At 39.8% G+C, this 23,962-nt stretch overlaps 1 protein-coding gene across 1 annotated transcript; it reads left to right on the top strand.

Annotated features, from left to right (window-relative positions):
* The first annotated feature begins 4,644 nt into the window (after positions 1–4,644).
* On the top strand, positions 4,645–22,792 carry sh3d21 (SH3 domain containing 21). Its single transcript, XM_033641520.2, has 17 exons — positions 4,645–4,810; positions 5,412–5,569; positions 5,675–5,732; positions 6,655–6,764; positions 7,258–7,348; positions 7,430–7,491; positions 7,571–7,610; positions 8,081–8,175; positions 8,557–8,658; positions 9,026–9,077; positions 14,497–14,547; positions 14,653–14,770; positions 15,711–15,876; positions 18,322–18,402; positions 18,524–18,720; positions 21,395–21,458; positions 21,594–22,792. Exons 1-17 carry the CDS (start codon positions 4,807–4,809, stop codon positions 21,624–21,626), a joined length of 1,482 nt encoding a protein of 493 aa, XP_033497411.1. The 5' UTR covers positions 4,645–4,806; the 3' UTR covers positions 21,627–22,792.
* Positions 22,793–23,962: the final 1,170 nt, after the last annotated feature.

Raw genomic sequence — 23,962 nt, 5'->3', positions numbered from 1 at the left:
TCCGGTAACTCATGTAAAGGCTGAACTGAAGCAACAAACACTGGAGAATAGGCTACTCTCTTCAAGGGACAGATACATTCCCTCGAGACAGTGACAAGACCAAAAAGATTCAAGGGAGGGTTTGTTGTTGTTTTAGACTTACTTACTTAGTTTTGTCAAATAAATAAATAGATAAATAAACATTAGGGAACAGCTTGGATGCAAAGATTTTTTTCTTAATGCATTGCACAGCTTTTCAATTGTAAAGCATAGGCTCTACATTGGACTGGTTTATTAACTTGAATGTACTTGCAGTGTGCGCTGTGCAGCTGTACTATCTAGGAACACAGAAGTATAGGATCGGGACTCAGTGTTGGCAGATACTCAGCGTTAAATTAACTGGATCCGGGGCAAAAACACTTGAGCAGGACATCCCTACTTTGTACTACATGAATGCGTCCCAGCTGCACAGCAAACACTACATGGTTAAGTCTTCTGATGATACTGCCATCTTGTTTTTCAGGACTAAAAAAATCATTCACGCAGTTGCATATGCAACTATGAGATTCAGACCATTTTTGTTGGCCCTAATCAGTATTTTCTTAACCCTCCAGGATCACTCACCACAGCTATGTTAAACATGTTACAGCTTAGGTTAATTCATGTACATACCTGTGCATGAGACAACAGCAAGAAGAGCGAGAAATGTCTGCACAGAGCTTGCTAGAGGCTTTGACAAAGGTATTCAGAAGCATGCACACTGTGCAGCTCCTCTTTTTTTAATGTTGTAGTTCAGAGCATGTTGGGGTGTGGCGACTGATCCTGATTTGGTTACCACTCTGTTCAACAGAAGGCCAAGTTCACCTGCTTCAGAGCCTTGAAAGTCGTTGGAGTCTCCAGGTAGCCTTTAATTAAACGATTATCAGACAGATGATCTGTGCAGAACCTGTGCATGTCCTCCACCCTGATTTGCAGTTTCCGCCCTCCCACATTTTTGGGCTACCTACTGTAAACATAAATTATATTGAAGAAAAAAAAAACTTTCCTACTCTGTCCACCAAGCCTCTGGTCCTAAATGTCTTATTCTGTAAAAGCATTTTTAATGCATTGTACAATTTTAATCAGGTAATGGGGCAGTTTGAACCTAGCTCATACATATTCTGTGTATTTTTTTTCTTTTTTTAACAGCGGTAACTTAATGTATTATTTATTTATTTACTTAATGTTTATTTGTATAGGGACAAGTATGTAGCATACATAAATGCCACACACCACATCATTTATGGCCTAAGCAAATTTGCAATGCCCGTCCCTAGTTGAGCCTTAGGATACAAAAGACTCAGCAACAAGAATAAAAGTAACAGTGCAAAGTACAACCAACAATAAAAGTACACACTGAACACATTAAACTGAAGACATAAAACTGCAATACATAATTAGCAACACAGAATAGGAAGCACCACATTATTCATGACTGCATTACTGAGTCCTCTTTTAAAGAGTTTAAAGTGATCTGAATCAGGATCCAATTTGAGCTCTGTAGGTGAAGAATTCCACATGTTAAAGCTATTTATCCAAATGAGGATTTACACATGTGAACCTCACAATTCCCATCGGCTGCTCCACGTGTTACTGAGCCAGAAACTCTAAGTGGAACCATGAGGTCACTGAGCACCTGGGGAGCCTGATTGTGTGGGCATTTATGGATGAGTTTGAAACTGGCAAAATTAATGAAACTATCAAAACTTAACATATTTAGTTTCTGAAGAACATGGCAATGATGTGCTGTTATCTGTTTCCTGTCCAAAATTTTAATTGTTTGATTGCATATCATCATAAGAGGCTTATTGTAGATGCTGCTGGTGACCAAGAGGTTACACAGAAACTTAAATGTGGAAAAAATCATAGCGTGCATGAAACTGTTTGTAGCATGAAATTGGAGACGGCCTCTGATAAGTCTAAAAGTATGCAAATTTGTTTTTGCAACCCTGCTCACCATCTTAACATGTTTCTCAAACTTAAGTTGTGAATCTAATATGAGGCCGAGGTGTTTGACTTCTGGGACCAGTTTGATATGCTGTCCATTAATATTTAGTTTAACACAATAGCTTCTGCTGATGACCGAGCCCTGGCAGAAAAGCAAACTGACACCGTTTTCTAACATGTGAGATATGATTTTTCAAACCATGCTGATATGGATTGAAAGTGACATGATGGAAGCTGCTAGAGCAGTTTTAGCAGATACATGTATGACTGTTTTGTCTGCATACATCTTAAAACCTGCTCCAACACATGATTGTAGTAAGTCATTAATGTATAAGCTAAAAAGAAGCAGATCAAGAACAGAACCCTGAGGTACTGTTCTCATCTGTAAAAGAGAAGACTCCTCATTATTGATGATAACACACTGTTCAGTTGTATCTGTCTGACCGAGAAACCACTATAACGTTTTGTTTAGACAGTTTATGAATGAGGATATCATGATTTAAAGTATCAAAAGCTTTTCAAGGCCCAGAAAGACTGTTCCAACTACTTCAATTTTATCAAATTATAATTTGAGCTGTTCTATAAGAAAGCAGTTAGCAGTCTCTGTCCACAAAAAAACTTTTACATGACAAAAGGTCAACGTCCTATTCTACACAATGTTACAGAGTAGACTGAGAGCACTCCCTAACATTTATTAGGGAGTATGAGGAAGTACTTGAGTAATGTCTTGGCCTAGTGACCTAACATATTAACTTGAGCAAAGGGAAGCAGGACAGAGCCTGAGTCAGGGGAAATCCAGTAAGGTCGTGACACATTTTGTCTCAGCACTTATGACTCGTTGACTTTTTGTGTAAGAACAAAAGTAATTTAATAGTAAGTAACAGTAATTTTTACACAAAGTAACCTTATTTGTTTTCTACCAATAGCAATGTTTCTAACTTCTCCAACTTGTATTAATGTCAGTACAAGCAGCTCCATTGTTACAAGCTGCCACAATACCAAGGTAAGTTGCACACTAATAACCAGCTCCTACCAAGACCTAACTCACTAACCTGTAATGGTCAGATGTTTAGTGCGAAAATACAAGTCTGATGTCTGAGCCAAGTGAGGATACGCTATGCACATATCCATCTGAGACTCGAACTTTTGTTTAGTATGCATTTTTAATTTCTCCTAGCTATTTGGGATCAGTAGGACCCGATAAGTATAAAAACCTAAACACTGTCAATAATCATAAAGTCCCAATGTCCTTAAACAAAACGATAATAAACTCCAAATGTCCCCAAATGAGACGACATTAGAGTCCCAATGTCCTCAACGAGACAATAATTAAGTGTCTTAGCTTGTTACAGTTGCTAAAATTGTTCAAATTTGTTGCCGTATCAAACTACAAACATTATTAACCACAAACAACCATAAAATGCAATCAGGTTTTGAATCTTGTCCACTTTTGTGTCAGGATCGGCTGCAGACTGACTTGGAAGAGATGGCTGCCATCTTATTTTCACAAGGACTAGTGTATTGTGCTCTTACTACCACTAGATGGAACAAAAAAGTGTCCACGAGCGAGGACAACAGGTCTAAATTAAGTAGAATGAAGCATAAGGTCAAGTAAACCCAAAATGTGATGTCGTCATACGAGGACACAGTGTCGCAGGAGGATGTAATGCACCTACGTTTTGTCTTCTTTCCATGTTTATGTTCATGTTTTCCTGCATCTGTGAACTTATCATGTCAAACTCATCTATGTAAAATGGAATGAGTGCTGATACTGATATGTCATTTAATCTTTAGCTCAACAAAAATACTTGGATTATGAACTGAACGAAGATAAACTGCCTCACATTTTACCCAAGGACTACTCGCTAATCTAACACAAATTAAAAATAAAATAACTTTAACAGTATCCGGTACTGATCAAAATATAAACTTGCTTCCATACATGACTTTGATACCTGATAATCAGTCTTTTGGTGGTAACATCTGCACACTTCTTCACACAGCTATGTATGAAGGTTCATACAAGAACATTTGGTACAGGACACTTAGTTCATTCCTTCATGGTGAGAGTGGTGCTGTTACAACCACAGTCAGTCTCCCCTACAACAACTTCTGTCTCTATGTAAAAAATAAAATAAAAAATAAAAACGGATGTTGTTACTGTTTTTGGCCACGTGTTATTTTGGTTTGTGAAATTCAGTCTTGCACTCCCTGGTTCTGCTTTCTGTAACTGGCCAGCCACTCTGCCTCAAGGGGTGTACAGAAACAACATTACACACACACACACACATGCGTGCACACACACCAACACACACAAACAAATTCCTCCCAACAAACACACACAAGGTACTGTGTTTGAATTTTTCAGTCTGTAGTTGTTTCACACCACACAGTATCAATGTGTATGACAGAGCGCAGCAGATCTGGGTTTAATATCATTGTTGTGCTTGTGAATGCTGACTTTTATCTTTTATTATTTTTGTGATAAGCTACGTCGTCAGGTCAAGTCTTACTCATTACATGCTTTGTTCTTTCACTATAAACCTGTCTTACCTGTTCTTCTCCCCCATTCCCTCCCCTCTCTCCTCGTCTCTCCTCCTCTCTCTCTCTCTCCACTGTATGACCCATCCTACTCCTTGCTGTCGACTTGCCGTGACTAGCCTCAGGAAAAGTTGCCCAATGTTAATGTTTGACAAGTAGGAAGAAGGGCCTTGGCTGCCATATCTCGCTCAGTCTTAGACAACACAACCACACTCTTTCAGTTCTCTTTCTGCTCGGGAGTTTGTTGCTGCTTTGTGAAGGAATTACATCAAATCTGAGGGAGAAAGACAGAAAGACACCATGGGTGAGTCGGTGTTATTGCTGTTTCTTGTACACTGGTGGAATTTAAAAAAAAAATGCTCTTGGTTGTCTGTTTGCTGAGATTCTGGAGATTTGATGGTAAAACAAAGTGTAAAGGTAAAATATCGAAAAGATTGAGTTGTTATGTGTCTTCCCAAAATGCTATTTATTTGATTTTAAGTATTTTAATGTGGCATGCATTTGAAAGTAAAGCAATGGTATGTGGATACCATTGCATGACTTAGCATTAATGTGCATTTGCGTTTGCTGAAACATGAGGGTAATCTTATTTTTTCTATGTACCCAGAGATCTATTTCTATACTTTTCTGTACATTTGTTGATTTTTCCCCTCTGTTAAGCTCTTGAAACACTGCAGGACAACACTGACTTAAAAAACATATTTCTCCACTTGTAAGAAATGATTAAGGACAGAATAAAACTGTATGGTTTATCTGTCATACTGTACTGTACATTCGCACAGGGCACAGCCTCCACAACGTAGAGGTTTGTCTTGGTTTTGAAATGTCAGGACACATCACTTGCAAACACTCCAGCCTTTGTGCAAAGAATTTAATTTTCTGCCCCATTTACATCGCCACTGCAGAGGTGCTGGTGCTGATCGACTTCGAGGGCACCATGGGAGATGAGATCACAGTGAGGATGGGGGATGTGGTCAAAAACGTCACCAAAGCCAGCGAGGAGGGATGGCTGGAGGGGGAGCTGAGGGGAAAGAGAGGCATCTTCCCTGCCAACTTTGTCAAGGTCTGCTAACGCTTTATAGCCCAAAGCAGTGTGCTCTTACTGTACTGTGTGTTTATGTTCATCCACGTGTGCTAAAATATGCCTCGTTTTGGCTTTTCATCACAGGAGGTGCCGGTCTATCTGATGGGAGACAGCAATAGGGAACCACGGAGCATTAGAAAAAGTACGATGCTAAGTATAAAGTCTCAGCACTCTTTTCTTCTCTGTTATCAGCCTCGGGAGCAGAAAATAGCCAAATAGCATGTGTAAGATTTCATTTTGGCATTCTGTCAAGTCCTGTAAATGTTGTTTTATTATTGCAGCATTATTGTAGCATTTTGGATCCAATATATCAGCCAATTATTCAAAACAAATTAACATTACAAAAACACAACAACCTAACTGTAACCCTAACCCTTACCCACAATGGAGTGAACTTTTGATTCATATCAGTTTCTTGGGAAATGGTACCAATTACTTCAAATGGTCCATACCTCAATTTGGATTGACGCTCCTTATTTGCATATAATTACACTATTTAAATTTGTATGTGTAAAAGATCCCGAGGTAATTGCCCTCTGGCGCTGTATGAGGCACATTATGTCAGTCAAGCAGATAGAAAGAATGATCATCCTGTTGAAACATCTGCACATATTGCAACATGTGGCCCTTTTCTCAGCTTGCAGCTTGAGCTGACTCAAAATAAACCATGAAAATATTTGACATTCAAAACAGGTAGTTTTTTTTTATTTTCACTCTCTTGGTCTGAAAACAGAAGTGTTAAACGTTGAGGCTGGTGTGGTGCATGCACTCAGCAAGACAGTGCAGCGAGCGAGCCGACTGTAAATGTATGTTTACCACATCCTCACTGCACAAATCCTAATTACAATGTATGAAAAGGGAGCGGATAAAAACAAACTGCGTCTTTGAGGGTTTAGACTTGTTAGAAGCGTCAAGTGCTTTGCAGTGTCAGCACTATCCTGTTGAGACTTGACCACTTCTGCCTCCGTATCAAGCTAAACACACTACTACTGAGCTCTGGCTTCTCAAAGTAGATTATAAACTTTACATCTGAGTGTTGATGTGGTGATTCTTTGTCTTTCCAGCAAAGAGGATGAAACAGACGAGGAAATGCGAGGTGGCGTACGCCTACAGCGCCATGAATGAAGATGAGCTGAGTCTGGTTGTTGGGGAGACGATAGAGATCATCAGAGAGGTAGAGTCCCCTCTTACCAAACAGTGACACTCTGCAAACGAGCTGTGATACCCTACTGTTCAGACGTCTTCCTGCTGGCTGATAAAGCTGCTCAGTAGCCAAAACCTTAGTATTGTATGTAAATCTGGGCGTTGGTTAAATGTTTGCTCTGCCAGTCTGCCCTCGGTAAACAAAGATTCTTTTTCATAAGGTATTCATTGATTGTTCGGGTCTTTCTCTCTCTTTATATCACGCTGCCAGGCTGACAAAGCATGTGTCCCAGACATATTACAGCTTGTGAACTGATCTGACTAGTTCTGAGAGTTCTCGCAGACGTTCATGCCAACATGTGATCACAGATCTGAAACAGATTAATTGTAATCTCTGGAATGTATACTGGGTGTTAAATGTTTTAGCTTGAGTGTTAATAAGCACAGTGTGTCTGTACTTTTTCTCTTAAATGTTTTCTCACATACTTTTTTGCCATCTCTCCTTGACATAATCTACATGACAGATTGAAGATGGATGGTGGATGGGGGTGAAATATGGCAAAGTGGGAGCATTTCCGTCAAATTTCGTCAAAGAAATTTTTGTTTCGCCTAAAGGTCGGTGAAGCCAAATCCTTTTTCTGTTCATTTATTCTTAAAAAAACAGTTGTCGATAACAGTCTTTTACTGCTTTTACAGAAGGCAAGTACAACGAGAGCAAGGCAAGACCCAAGCTGACTGACGCAGTCTTCAACAAGGAGGTACGTCACGCATAAATAACGTTTCTGAAACCTACGAATTGTTGACCTTTGACTTAATGTACTTTCTGTCCTCAAAAAGATATCTCAAAGGGCAAGTGTGAGGAACAAAGCAAAAAACGGTAAGTCATATAACAACCTGCTATAAAGCTTTGTTACTTCTCAAACTGTTTGCACATTTATGGACTGAACGCTTGAGTCATTTGACACTTTGGCTTTTTGAACAGCATTTCAAAGGCAACTAGACGGGTTTATTTATACCCAGATATGCAGTTATTCCTGTAATTTTACCTGAAAGGTTCATGGGTGGAGTTTACTTTAAATACTTACAGTAATGTGGCTTGATTAATCACTTCACAAAGGATTACATCAGAGTGAAATATCCCACAGGGATCAAGGTTTACAGCCTTTATCTCCAGTTCGTCACAACCTCCATCCGATTAGTCTTTGACTTAGTATTGTAAAGGGTGTATACAAGGCTGATAAGATGAGTCATCATTGTTGAAACCTCTTAATCCCGTCACACTGTTCTGTAATACTCAGTTTCTATAAGGTTAGTAACCCTCTTATCTCTGAAACTATGTCTCCTCAGTGGCCGAGTGCTGCCAAGTCATGTTTGACTACACGGCCAAAGCAGCAGATGAGCTGGATCTGAAAAAAGGAGACGTTGTTGTGATACTGAACAAGGTCTGAGCACATTTTATTGTTATTTTTCTGGCATGGTTTCCAACATGTTTTCCCATGACATAATGCTTTTAAAAGACTCCTTCGGGTGCAGTTGCTTCTCTCACAAAGTGGTTGCAGGTGTATTATGGTGTTCTTCCAGCCAAACCAGTTGTGTCACTTTCAAGGAAATCATGTGTGCAAGGTGACGCCGTGTTTTAGTGACGTACATGTGGCAGTTGGCCAAATTATATTGTATCATAGAAGAGGAAAAAAAAAGATTTCCGAGATTGATAATAAGGCAGTCACGTCTTGCTTGACCGTTAGGTAACCTCTTGTGCAGCAATTTGGCGTCCCAGAGGACACTGGCATGTTTGAATGTGACTCTTTAATCTCCATCTGAAGGAAACAGAAGATGAAGGCTGGTGGGAGGGAGAGCTAAACGGATGCTGTGGCTTCTTTCCTGATAACTTTGTCATGGTGATACCACCAATGGACGGCCTGCAAGTGAGTGGACTAACACACAGTCTCAAGAATATCCTTGTTGGACTGCAACTTCTCCATATTCAAGATCTGACAACTGCATTTTGCTGCCATGAAACCATGGACGTGCTTTATAGTAATTAATATCTTCTATACTTTTTATTATTTTAAAATGCAAAGTAAACACTGCCACTTTATCTGTAGCTGGCTGGTATCTGTGTTACTTTAGCAGCCCGCGTGCAGTGAGTCAGGATCCTCTTTAACATCCTCTGTTTTGGAATTACTCACTGAAAATTCCCTGAGTGGAAAGAGTGTGTATAATTGAGATGCCTTTAATTCACAAGGGGACGTACTTGCCAACCTGTTGAGTTTTCCATTTCTCCTCCTCTAGTCTGGGACCGCAAGCCAACCGCCTGCACGGACCATTAGGAAGAAACTCTCAGGTAAGAGAACAGCACGTTCAGAACAGATCAGACACAGCAGCACAGGAACAAGCGCTGTTTGACATTTGAGCTAGACTTCATGTTTTAGAGCTTCTCTTGTGACTCATGGCTTGTGGCTGCTGTTGTGTTCAGCCTGGCAGTGTGTTGACAGTTTGGACCGCGATGGATACTTTTTTGTTAGCAGCTGGAGAAATTGGCTGCAATGTTGGTTGGGTCATTTTCAGCATGTGGTGTAAAAGCAGCCAAAATGGTCCCCTGATCAATGTCATTACTTCTGCTGAAGCAACTTGAAGCTGTTTCAGTATAATTCAGTGTGTCAGTTCACACCGTTGGTTAATGATACTTATGTTAGTGCCATTTTCATCAAATGCACTTGCATAACAGTTCTGACGTCTTAGTACTTGAGTTATTCCATTTTATGCTACTTTATATCTGTGCTCCAACTTAGGGGCCAATATTGTACTTTAACAGCTTTAGTTACTCTGCAGATTCAACTTATTATTACAAAATATTATCAACAAACAAAATATGACGACTTATTATAGATTCAGCTGGGGGAAAAATAGATACAGCATAGTATCGCGATATTTTTGTGTGGCAATATCAATTTTTTATATATTTTCAATTTTTTATATATTTTTATATAAATAATTAATATGGCAAATACAAGTTATACTTTAAGTAGCCTACTAGAATAATTTAATCAATTGCTCTTTCAGTCCACTACATACATTTTACTGCAAAAAACTGGTGAATGGTGAACTAAATTGAGATGAACTAAGTTAAAACTTTATCTTATTAGATAAAACAGATGTTGACAAAGTTTCCCTTCAGTGATATAATTTACAGTTTAAAAAAAAAGGTAATAAATCCCAATAGATTTTATCGCAACATTTCACAACAAATTTAAAATCGCAATAATATTGTATCGTGACTTAAGTATAATGATAATATTGTATCGTGGATCCTCTGGTGATTCCCACCCCTGATATTTAGTAGTAGGGCTGCAACTAACGATTATTTTCATTGTCGACTAATCTGTCGATTATTTCTTCGATTAGTCAACTAGTCATTTTATCAAAAAATTTGTTAAAATGTTGAAAAATATCGGTCTGTCTCTCTCAAACTCCAAAATCATGTCATCTAATGTCTTGTTTCGTACTCACGCCAAAGGGTTTTAGTTCACCGTCACGGGAGAGTGTGTAAAGCTGCCAATATTTGAACTTAAGAAGCTGCAATTAGAGTATTTTGGGGTACTTTTATATGAAAAATGACTCCGATTAGTAGACTACTAAAATAGTCACCGATTATTTTAATAGTCGATTAGTCATCAATTAGTCAACTAATTGTTGCAGCCCTATTTAGTAGTTACAATTAACCCCACTTCCACCAGAAGCTACATTAAAGTAATGCTGACACATCAATGGGTCATTCTGCATGAGCGCTTTTATTTTAAGTACACTTTGATTAACATAATACATATGTATTTTTACTTTATTGATTTTTTAAGACTTTTATTTGTGACAGAATATTTCCACACTGTTGTATTGCTAATAATATTTTAGTAGAAGATCTGAGTACTTCTCTCACCACTGCATCTAGTCAATGACATGTAACAGTTTGAAAATGAACTTTCATAATGACTAGTGTGGAATCCACTGAGTTTGGCCTAGTTTTTACACCCTGTTTATTCTTCATTACATGTGAGAAAAGACTACGTTTTATGTTTCCCATTCCTTACAAAACTTTAATCATAAATAATATTTATATTAAATATTTAAATATTTCAAGCTTATTTGACACCAGAGCGGCGTTACATGATGAGTATATCTACTTCTCCAAACTGTACCTTGTGTGATTTGAATCAGTTGGGGACTTTCTTACATATCATGTGGGAGTGTCCATCAGTTAAAAGGTCCTGGGAGCAAATAACTAATAATGTCTATCTGAGATTATGGGTGTAAAGATTGACTGCTCTCCAGCATGTACGCTACTTAATGATGATTCAGGGCAGAACTTTAATCACACTCAAAGGCAGCAATGTTTATAAGCATGCAGTGCTGCTAAAAGATGTTATGTGGAAGCAACCACACTGTCTTTCTTTTCGCAGTGGAAACACTCTTTAATAGAGATTTTATCTGTGGAGCTCTCTGTTGCTAGGATTAAGGGGGCAGGTTACATTGTGCTTAAGACACTCAATTTAGCTAGAAAATTAATTTCTATCTATATTTTTTGTCTTTATTTTTACCCTATAGTGCACGTTTGAGAACTTTTATAGTAGAATTTAGAGAAAGAGCCGTTGGGATAGGGACAGTCAGGGTTGAGGAATGATCAAAAGGTGCAGGTGTATATGTAGTGCCCCTTCTTTATGTGTGTTACTGTCTTTGACATGACAGTAGAGCTGTATTTTATGAGATATGATGTTATTGAGAGACGGACAGACAATTTTGTTTAAAATTTTCTCAAATTATTTGACTGTGTGTCATTGTCCTGATATCGACATGTGCTGTGATACTGACAGCAGGTATTGGTTAATGTATACCTGCAAGTTGTGCCGAAAACAAAATTATGCAAACGCAAAAAAAAAATTAAATAGGAGACGATTTTCACCCAACATGCGGATGATCCGAACTCAAGAGTTGCGCCAACATGTCTGTGACTAAGAAAGCAAGCTGTCTGTGATATTGCCCGTTCAGATGTTATGACTACAAGTATTCACCCAGTCACCATGTTAGGTCGGCAGAAGTTCTCTGTCCTGCAGTGCACGATGAGTAAACTCACCATACATCAGGTGCTGCCTCTCAGAGAATTCTCACAGAAAAACTGAACCGTTGAAAACACAATGCTGTTTTTATTCAAACCAGATAGACAGTATCGTCGAGCCCACAGTTTTAATTTAAAAAGAATTTGATCCACTAAAAAAAAAAAAAATTAATAAAATCTTACTATACTGCGTAAATGGAGATATGACCCACAATAACAAATTGTTGTTGTAATTATTTATATATTCTCAGTTATTGCAGCCAGTATGTTACTTTTTTTAAATTTGGTGATAAAAAAAGAGTGAAGGAACATTAATAGCATGTATAACAAGAAGATGCAGAGGTTAAATCTGCAAGACACAAAGCAGGATGTGGCTTCCTGTCAAGTTTCAGCTGAGGAGTGTTGCGGGTCACCGAACTTGCAAATTCTGCAAATTTTTTTTTACTATCAAATTCAGATTACAATACAAATTTAGATGTCTAACTCATGCTTATCAAAACATCTGCTGTCAGTGAAACAGTCTTGTACAACATGCTCAGCTTTTCACAGATGTCACCTGAACTAACCGAACATCAACATAGTCTCATGATTTGTGCTGCCACCACATTAAAGTCATTACAGCGTGTGTTTTTTTTTCCACACTATCACACAGAAGAATTTCACAGGAAGTCTCAGACTATAGTGAGATGGGGGATGGTTAGACTGGTCATGTGACACAGTTCAGGAGTCTTGGAGGAAACAAGGGGGTGGAGGGGGGGGAGGTGGAGGAGAGCTCTGTCACAGGGATTTTCACAACCAGCACAAGAAGCAGCACTTGAGCTACTACTGCTGTGTGGATGGTTTGGCTGAGAGGGAATGTTGCACAATGCTTTGAACACTCAAGGTAGGCTTCCTGTGTCCATTACTCATCTCTGGGTCTGAGTGTTATGCAAAGTATTGTGCTTGTTTTGGTGCTGTGCATTAGAGCAGTTTTACGTCTCAGATTTGTGTTTATATTTATTCAGCAGAGCTGTAACCAGGTCCCTCAGCCTCCTGTGTTTGAGATAAACACTTGACTTGCATGGCAAACAGGAGTCTCTCACATTAACTTCAGTTCACTGAGGATTATAATTCAAGCATCTATTCTTGCAGTCTCCACAGCAGAGTCCTCTCGAGGGCTGTCTTTCTTTTATTTTCTATGAGCTGAGGCAGAGTGACTGTCCCTGCTGAACTTGTTGAGACCCCTGGGAGCTGCAGTGCTGCTGGATACAGCTGTGACTGGGTCTGCTCCAGTGATGTGCACATCTTTGCCTTCCCATACAACTGCTTATGAAATAGATAACGACTTAATTAAAAGACTAGTCGTATTTTTTCTCCGCCACTTTTCTGGGGTAAACAAATACAATTCTTTGACTGCTATAATACATCAGCTGCGTTATAGTTCACTCATGACAATGAAGACAATACTACATTAACACTAGTGTTGATGTCTATAGAAGGAGAATGAGTAGTGTGTTCCAGTGCTTACATATATTACAGGAGACGCTACACCTGCATTAGGTGCGAAAGCTATGTTGTATTTATCCAAGGCAGATTTGCTGAGTGTGCATGCTCTATTTTAGCAACAGCCTGCTCTATATTCATGTTGTTACACACAATGACAGCTGGGACCCTGCAGATTGAGAGCACCTTCAAAGTAGATGCTTAGGGAAACATTTTTTAAGCTGGCCGATGGACTCAAAGTGACAATATTTGCCTGATGGTGCAAAAGTGAGCACCAAAATCCGGAAACGAGTTAACATTTTCGCACCTCATCTTGGAGTCATTGGGTTTTTTGAATGGTTAGATGCTTGAAATAAGGTCTGTGGTTGACACAAACTTAAGAGACTTTCCCGTTTTGTTCTATGACATAAAATACATCAGTAAATACCTCACTCAAGAATTCTGAAGCTTTAAAGCGTCTTTAAAAGGTGGTTGCTAACAAGTTGCCAAATGAGACTACAGAACGTAATCATCACATCAAACATGGCTTTACACCCTTGTTGTGGTGGCAATGTTAAGTCATGCGAGGGTGACGTAGTTTCACATAACATAAACTCTTCTTTGCCACAGAGTTTATTTTCTGTGAGTCCAAAATCGAGAGGAAATCATTGGCTTTTTGGTGAGGGAACCAGAGCGACACTAACTTCCGCGTCAACCTACAAAAAATGTCATCCCTGCAGCACTCCATGGGATGCCACTGCTTTCTGTGTGCAGCAAATAAAATAAATGAATAAAGCAATATTGGGCAAACGTCCAGCCTACTTCTGCACCTTCTGTTTGTCAGCTCGGGTAGTTACCAGCTACGCTCCTCCAAGTGGTTGCTTTTAAATGTACCCCGGGTTTTAACAGATCCTTGGAGATGGAACAATCTTCAAAAAGATCTAAAATTAGAAACACTTATATCCACTGATGATTTTATTTGTATTTTTATTTGTTGCCTTGTAATTGGCTGCTCCCTTGGCCGGATCTCTCTTGTAAAAGAGATTTTCAATTTCCACGAGGCTTCCTGGTTAAATAACGGTTAAATAGAAAATAAAAAATACTACTACTTTATATTTTGTCCAAAGTGCAGCTGTGCTATTTACACATCAAATGCAACTTTGTGGTAACAGTTCACTCACTGCTGCTTTTTCAGTAAAGACGGAAGTCTCAGCGATGGAGAAAGGTGGTCCAGCAAAGACAAAAGGTACAAACAGCATTCACTTTTATCATAAATCAGAACATTATTATATAACACTCCTTTGGAAAGATAAATACTGTTGTGGAGTAACATGCTGAATTTGCTTTACAGATGATAAACCAGAGGTTAAGGACCTGAGAAGCAACCCGCCAACCAAAGTCAAGTTGCCAACACTCAACAAGCCCATCCCGCCTCCAGTCAAAGACAAACCCACCAAGGTTTTACCCAAGTGAGTGATGCCAAAGCACCTCTGATGTCGTGCCTCACGACTAATCTCCATGCAAAGCCACCAAAGACTTACCAGGGGAATATGTCTTCCAAGTCAGAGACTTGAATAGTGATTCATTTGCAACCTTTCTAAAGAAAAAGGACTTTAGGAAATGTCAGGAACACTTTCTCCTCTTTGGTCTGGCACCAGGAGCGGAGCCTTTAGATGTTAAAGGTTTTGGTTGCTGCCACCGGTTGCCATGGTGTCCTTAAAGAAGAATGCCAGGATGCCCGACCTTTAGCAGCTCAGTGGAAACTCTGGGATGAGTCAGATCGGGCCTAAACAGACGAGAGCAGCCCATTTCCTGTTTCCTGAGCACACACACACAAATAGGCACACACACTCACACAAAATGGGGAAAACAAAAACAGCCCTGTCTTGAGGGGGCTGCTAATGGAGAGCAAGCTTTTTTCTGAAAATTGTTTCCAAGTAAATAGCTCTTAACAGGACAACTATCCAGCTTCCCTCTTAATGTTTTTTAAAAGCTCAATCTTCGAGGCCTTTACCTCAAGGCTGATTATTTATAAACCTCATATCGGATTTAAACAATGCATAAAAGGTTACTGATGTTGAGCTGCGACTCTGGGGATCTGCCATAACTGCATATACGCTGTGAAAGTGAAACATGTGCCAGTACAAACTAAGACATACAGAGAGACTTCAAGCCTTCAGCTGCCATGCTTTGCACCTGCACCCAGTTGAGTTTAGGAAATTGGAAACCGCATTCAAAGTGTTTTTTTCCACTTTTGAAAACGTGAACTGCAGCCTATGCACCACTTTTCTTCCACCAAGAGAGAATTCTTGAGAGAACTTCCCCCCTTATGTTCCCCACTTTTCATTTACTTCAATAACAAGTCAACAAAAATTAAATCTTTTAACATTAAACTCTTATTTTCACCAGAACCAATGGTGATGTGGCTCCTGTTGCCCCAAAACAAGCGGAGGAGAAAGAAACCAACAGCTTTGACGGAGTAGATGTGCAGACGGAGAAGCTGTGCCATCCTACAGCAAACAGAGCCAAACCGCCGCAGAGGAGACCGCCATCAGGCCTCGTTTCAGCAACACAAGTATGTTCACATTAGTGAAAGACTAATATTGATTTATCACTTTTAATTTGGCAACTTTTGCCTGAGGTATAAACAATATAGAGGTGAGGAGTTACACAATAAAAGCCTGAGTGAGGAAGGAACTGCCGACAACCAGCTAAACCACATTGGTGTTGCTAACCGTCATTTCTGTAGATGACCTTTGCAACTTAAGATTATCACTGCAGCAATGAGACAACTCCCTACTTTATCTTGTGCATACTTGCAAGGTAAAGGCACTTACTTTATTCAAATGGAACTGAACACATTTTGTGGTTCTTTTTTCTCTGTGGTGACATATTTCTGTGTCAACTTATTGCAAGCACAACTTCAATAACTGAGTATAATTTCCAATGCCAATGCCACGAGTAGTAAATGCTAGAGAAGGAGCTTTTCTTCAACCATTTTGCACAAAGGTTCAGCACAGAAATCACTGTAAGAGAGAGATAACAATGTCTGCACTTGCACTTTCAGTAGATCATACAGCAATGTAGCCACAAGATGTGTTTGTGCAAGAGAAGAGGCCCTAGTGATAGACACGTCCCAAGTTTTCATGAGCTGCCCCAAAGGCCATTTTTACACTGGAAGCAACAAGTTTGGGCCTGATCTCTAGGGGTTTATGAAAAGTCATTCTGGGAAATGAAAGAATTCATTCCCAAAAGTCTCCTTTTATGGTTTGTACTTGGCTGCCCCAGAAGACAGAGCCAGATGTTAAGTTTGTATAGTTGGAGAAGGAAAGTATTTAAGGCAGGCTGTGAGGGATGATTATTAGCAATTAGGCTTGGGCGGTATATATTTTTTCATAGCTTCCTGAAACTTCCCTGGGATACTTGGTATATAAATATGGTATTTATTAGTGAGGCTATGCTACCCCCACTCTCTTAGCTTTTTCAGTGTAATAAACAAACAATATAAGCTCACATAATGACAAGAAAGTTAACATTCTTACACTTACGGTTCTTATAAACAAAGAAATACAACCGTACACCTTCTGATATAACATTTCTCCCTTTCACCAAACCAAGATTAATGTTAGCTTCACTGCCTCATTAACTATTGTGAAAAACACTTCACTAAAACCACACAAAGACAAAATAAAACTCAACAAAACCATCTTAGTTAGTCTTGTGAATCATCTAGTTAATGAAGCCCCATTTCCACCAAGCAGTCCAGTACGGTGCAGTTCAGTTCGGTACGCTGTGAAAAGTTGTGGATGGTACCAATGGAAACGTTCCTTACTGTCCCCATTTTGGTCCCCACTCTGTTGGAGTACCTAGCACACAGATCTGGTACTAAAAGGTGGAGCTGTGAACACTGCAGTCTGTTGATTGGTCAATAGCGGACGGTCACTCTGCTCAGGGCTGAGTTGTGGCTGGTTTTGAGGCTCATGTAACCACTGTTCATACAGTGGAGAGTTTTATTAGTAAACTGTAACTATAAAATAAAAGGATGTTTTGCTGCCTCTCACAGCAGCTGGAGTCTGAGAAAAAATAACTTAATTCACTGTGTCAACTGCTGGCGACTTTTAAGGTGGAACATTTACTTCTAATGTTACTCAATGCATGAGTTGACGACGTGAATCCATCAGCACACCTTAAATTTTGATGCAACAACTTTGACTATAACTTTCGTTTTTATTGTCTCTCTTCGATGACATACACTTTTACTAATGAGTGAATCTCTACAAAAAGCTGTGGGCTCCGGCAACACTAAACCCCTGAGCTTGCCTGAGAAGGACTAAATGCACAAACCTACTATATTTAAATATCCCATGGAGAGAGACTCTCACTGCAGCCTGATTTATTTTGTTATGAAAATGTCGGTGTGTAACCTCGTTCTGTGGACAATAAACAACGTGCAGACTGAAAAAGGAGGAAACACAGTGAGTGCTGGACGGAGCAGTGAGTGACAACAACACCGCCCACATGAAAGAGTAGTGTTTGCAGTGGAAACACTAAGGTCTAGGTACCATGTCTGAAGGGTTACTGTTGGTTCCAAAGGTACCGTCCTGAAAGTGTTTGGTGGAAACGGGGCTTAAGTCCTCTGTTCCAACGATCACCAACTCTGATTTGATCAAAATAAACCTTTAATTCACAGAGGCAGATGTGAAGATATGCTGTTTTTTCCTCCTTCTCTTTCTCTGCTGTTGCTGAGTGGCTGTTTACAGTCCTGTGACGTTATTGCCACCGCTTAGTGTCAGTCAGCACCTGCCTGTTCCACCAGCAAAGACCAGAGATTGACTTCTGGTGGCACCTGATGTGCACTACACAATGAGTTTCATAGAGACATCGGCACCTATATTTTTGACCGTACTAAAAATCATAAGCTTTGGGATTTCTAAATACCCAGGTATACTGTAGTTCTGTGATACCGTCCAAGTCTTTTAGCGATAATTGCCATTAAGGTATGTCTTATGCTCCTTTGCAGGCCCAGGGCGCCACTGACCAGAAAGAACCAGAACTATCGCCAAAAAAGTTCCAGACAGAGAAATTACCTGGACTGCAAAAGGTTTGTGACATCGACTTTCTAGATACAACACAGCACAGTGTTGTTTATTCAATTAAAAAAAAAACATACAAGATATTAAAGGTCTGTGCAACGTCATGCAAAACCTCCCGATTTATTGCAGGGTACAGAAAATCTTCTGCCATCACCTGCAAGGCCTGATCCTCAGCCCAAAACACCACCTCCAGTTCGACCAACACCACCCAAAGTAGTTGTGGATGGCAGGACTGTGACCCATAAAGGAGAAGCAACTATGGAAAGCCTGCAAGCTGAGATCAAAGAGCTGAGGATGGCTCTGGAGCTGCTACAGACAAGACACGAGTGAGTATTACTCATTTTTAAAGTGAGCATTTGAGAACATTAACAGTATGAATAAAACTGTCTTGTCCTTTTGAACTCTTATGGAGGACGTGTAGACAGACCCTCTATCCTAAATAAATTCTGGGTGTTGTTTGTGGTCCCCAGCACACACACAGGAAGTGACTAATCAAACCTAAGACAGAAATACAAACTGTGTACCAAACATAAGTGCTCCATCCAGAAAAAAACTGTGTTACATCTTTTGCATCTCTTTGATTTGCTTTGATACGACACATCACAGAGGCTTGATTGCTAAACATGAGCCGTGCTGTGTGAAGTTGTAGACGTATGATTCACTGGCAACTGAACTTCTGAGGCTATTCAGAGAGTCAACATGTGATTACAACCAGAGGAGCTTTTAAAGTGAATCCACAGGCTCATGTATTTTGAAAAAGCTTATCGGGCCTGAGTGACTTCCCCCTTACTTTCTTGTTAGTGCCGTTGTGTCACAACCAAAGGTACGGTCACACATGAGTGAGTGCAGGCCAGTGACCATCACATGCTGAGCTGATAGTCGTACTGAATGTGGGCAGTGCCAGATGTGACTCACACGCTTGCTAACTAACAAATGAATGGTAGCTAGCTTGCTCATGAATACCCCACAATATGATGTTATTGGTACATTCACCATTTTTACACTCCATGCCTGTCTCTCTAATGTGGAGCAGTTTGTAATTTTGCTGACCAATATCATACAATACTGTCTGGTTAGACACGTCAACAATTAATGTCTCCTCCATCTTGGCTCTCTCTGAACCTTCAGCCAGTGACAGTCAAGTGGGATCATCCACACAGACTTCTTTGCTATTGGTTGAGGCTGCAATGTCACTGGTCAAAGGTCACCAAAGTTGGGCCCCACGCAATGTGAAGATGCCAATTTGCTTTGTCAATCGAAAGCTAATGTTTTATTCGCCCCTTCCCTCGCATGAAATGCAAGTGAATGGGAGGCGAATATTCGCTAATGCTAATTTGCACGTGTGAACGTACCATTACATTCTTATTGGCCCGTAGAGTTTTGGAACAGCATGTAATCCTCATTACAGCATGTTCAACCTTAAAACAGTGTGCATCGTTTTGCTAGAGTTTCTAGGTTGAACGACATATTTCCTCAAAACGGTGTGCAACTGGCTTTGAGGTACATTTCCTCTCGTGTGTGATAGAGGTGTTACCCAATCGGCAGAGACGTGTATAAAATGAATTATAGTAAATCTTCACTCATTCTACATACAGTTTTGGTTCTACTTCATGTGAAGCCCTTCTGAATTCAATTTAACCCTGTTATATTAAAAGGCAGTGTGCTTGTGTAACACAACAGGGTTTTCAATGCACCATCGTTCCCATTTAAATACACGTTTCGTTGGGGCTGAACAAAGCTCTACTAAGGTCTAATCAGTTACTCTAATCAAGAGTAACCAAAACACCTGTGATGATGTGTGCACTCTGCAGGGCCTTAAGGGCTTTTACATAAAAAGGTATGGACGTAGCTATTTGCTCATGTCAATGTTTCGTGAGGACATCCATTTATACATGCTGATATGTTCTAGGTGTCCTATTTCCAAACATATTTTAACATTTTGGAGATGAACTGTAATTTTATCTTATTGAAAAAACAAAATGAATCCAATCTTAGCCTCTTGTACCCTGTTTTGGTTGCCTGGGAACCAGACGAGTCTGCAAGCTCACATTTTATTTGCTCGATTAGGATTTGTGATTCAGTCTGGAGATGTCAATCTTCTGTTTTTGTGCCTTAATAAAGCTTCTGAGATGCCACATGACCCAAAACACAAACCTAATGTCCTCTCTGCACTGCTGAAGCGCACTATTTCTAATGTCTGGAACAGACAGTCTGCTGATGTTAATCAAGCTAGAGACCCTTATAAATGTATCATCTGATTTTGTAGCTGGTCAAGGCACAATGCTTTATATGTTTAGGCAAGGTATTTGTAAAACAATCGTTCATTTCTCACAGTGATACCCAGTGTAGTCCGGTGCATTTTTCTATGTTGTGAGTGTCTGCATATGCCACGTCAGGCCTGAATGTTTGGATTTGCACTTGAAATAACTGATTTTCTTTGGCCACTTGGGGCATCAGCAACAAGTTGTAAACGCATGATGACATATCTTTACCTTTTAAGATGATATGGTAAACTGCTGTTATTATAACTACTTATTTACAAATGAGGCACTTACAGAACAAAATTATCATTCATTTGGAGTCATGTTTCTGGCCACCTGATGAAGTTAAGTCCATTATAACTCTTGTGTGATGCTAACATCTACTAAATCCTGAGGGAAATATCTGGCTCTTCAGCTGCTCAATGCTCCAGTATAGTGAGTACGGCCTGATGCAGCTGAAAACTGAGCTACAAGATTGGTGAGACTGAATCAAAACAGAAAAGTTGCGGGCTAAACAATGAGCTAAAATGAGCAGCAGATTGCAGAGAAATATATTTTCTATTTCAGTGTTTCATTAGAGCTATCAATATCAAGGCCATTTCTGTTTCGATCTCATTTATCCCCACAACTAAAGCAACAATCTACATTAATAAACCTTCATTTTACAGGAAGTGTGCATCTTGACCTATTTAGACATGTCAGCAAACTCATCGTCTCTGTCTCTATGTCTTTTGATCAGCCGAGACATGCAGGAAGTGAAAGAAGAACTGAGGGAGGAGAGAAGCAAACGAGAGGCACTGCAGGTCAGAGAGTTTTGCATGCATTCGTGATTTACGCCTGCCGCATATCGCCACAAGAAAAGAATAGAGACGCTGTGGTTCAGATCATGATCATGACCATGGTATAATTGATTGTTGAAAAATGTCTTTCCCATACAGGAGGAAGTTCACAGCTTGAGGATGAAGCATTAATCCAACCGCAGACAGCTGTCCATCTGTCTGTCTGTCTGTCTGACACTGTGCCATGCAGGCTCTCGCTCTGCAATTTTAAACATGATGAACATTTTTCTGACGTGGAATGGGGATAGAGAAAACAAGTGAGCTCTCCCACCGCAGACTCCAGAGCGAGGGCTGAATTAGAAAGTATAGTTGGATCAAGCTCATCCTGCAGTGGACCAGAGAAACTTGATTCTTCAAAAGACTTTTTAATGTACTGTTAAAGTTTTTACATATTTGAATGCTGGAAATCACAAATATTGGTCCTAAGTGGGTTGTTTTAAATTGTTTTGTTTCTTACTTTTATCATTACTGTACTTTTAACATTTACACAGTTAATGCCTCAGCAGAGTGTGTAATATATGCAGCTGTACATAGGAGGATATATTGTGATGTTATTTGCAAAGAACTAAAATATAATTATAAGTCATCCAAAGGGGCATTGTTACATGAATGTTCATACCTGAGATACTACTGTCGAAAACATGGGCTGACATGCAGGTGATTTTCTACACCAGAATGTAATGCTGCATAAATCCACTGGGGGGCAGTGTATGACTATGATACATAAAGAGAAGTGCTTAACTTTTCAGTCAACATATTTCATTCAACAGAGTGAATGTGTTGAGATACACAGAAATGGCTGATGTTAATGGACTGTGCTTTTATAAAACAAAATCTTGAAAACACTTCGGGGGTTAAACAGAGTTTGTGGTCAGCTGCGTTTTTTTGCTGTTAAGTGGAAAAGGCATCCTGTGTCACTCTGAGAAAAACTGACTCACACTGAAAACTCTGAACACAGTGAGTCATCGCAATGGATGCAGAGAACGTGGGAAGAGAACTAATAACAAATTCTTTACACCCACCAGAGGGAGGGCTATTTAATTTGACCACGCCGTCTTTACAGTAAGAATCCGGTTTTGGCTCCAAGTGGTATAGCGGCGGCGGTGGTAGTGCGCTTCTGTCTAAGCCTACTAGTGTTGCCCACTGTAGAGCACATCTGGACAACATCTGGAGCTCATCAGGGACCGGGTGCTTCTGAAACTTCCATGGGAACATACTATTTTTAAAAACTGTTGAATAACGGTCATTACGGGCACATTCCCTCTCGGACGAGGGGTGAAATAAATGAAACTAAACAAACAAAAGGGTCAGTTTATATTGCACAATTTTTGCAAGATATGAAGTGTCAATGTTGTTTTCTGCACAGACCTGCACACTAAAGAAAAGATTTTTTTCACTGAAGGGCCTCTAAAATATTTAATAATGTCAGTAATGATGAGGGAGCTTAACAGAAATGGTGTTATAAAGTACCCCAAAGTGATTCTTTGGCTTGTAATCATGTTTTGGTGCTATATGGCACACATCTTTTACAGGTGCTACACGGTGCCTTTGTCAAATAGTGCCCTTGAGAGATACCAAATAGCAGTATAATGCTTTAAAATTGTACGCCTTCGGGCTCTTAAATGATGTCAGATAATACCTTGGACGAGTCAATATTCCTCTACATCTGTGGTTCCCAACTGGTCCAGCCACAGGGTCCAGATTTCTTTTTAGTCATTAATTCAAGGTCCACACATTTAATACATTTAGCAGCATACGTCTGTTTGGCCATGTCATCAAGCTAGTTTGCTGTCTTTGTCAAGTAGCTTCAAAATAAAAGCTCTGTGGTGGAAATTCACTGTACTTAAAAATAAAGTGTGGTTTTTACAAACTACATCACATGGGGTCCTTCCAGAATGGGCCCGAGAACCACTTTTGGACCGCGAACCACCAGTTGGGAACCACTACTCTATATGACACTCTTAAAAAGTGAATGATCATTAGTAATTTCTTTAGAAATCTTGACCCAGAACCAGAATGGTGCACTAAAGCACAACATGATTTAGCCATGAACTTCAACATTGCGATCAACCAATCACAGTCCTATGACATCATCAGCGTGCTGCTCCTGTACTTGTCAAAATTCCTTCGTGCTAATTGAGAGCTAAGCTGCGTTTTCCAAATTTAAGTCAGTACAATTTAACAAAATTCTCAGTGACACTGAACGAAATCTTTATGAGCCACTGCAGCATTCACAAGTTATGTAGGTAGGCTATGCTAACAAGTTAGCTTGCTAATAGGCTAGAATATTGTTCACTAATATTAAAGACTAAAGATAATAACATTTTTCAACTGCAAAGACTGGTTGGTGATTTGCACTTTTTGTAGTTTTTGCAAGATTGCAGTGCTAGTGTTGATCCATGATCCCTGCCATTTTGATTGGTTAGTTGCAACGTTGGTCAGGGATCGGAATGTGGGATGTTGATCTA

This window comes from Epinephelus lanceolatus, chromosome 10 (assembly GCF_041903045.1).
Source record: "Epinephelus lanceolatus isolate andai-2023 chromosome 10, ASM4190304v1, whole genome shotgun sequence".
In the NCBI taxonomy this organism is placed as follows: domain Eukaryota; kingdom Metazoa; phylum Chordata; class Actinopteri; order Perciformes; family Serranidae; genus Epinephelus; species Epinephelus lanceolatus.
The sequence above is the reverse complement of the archived record's forward strand: the minus strand, read 5'-3'. Positions and strand labels throughout refer to the sequence as shown.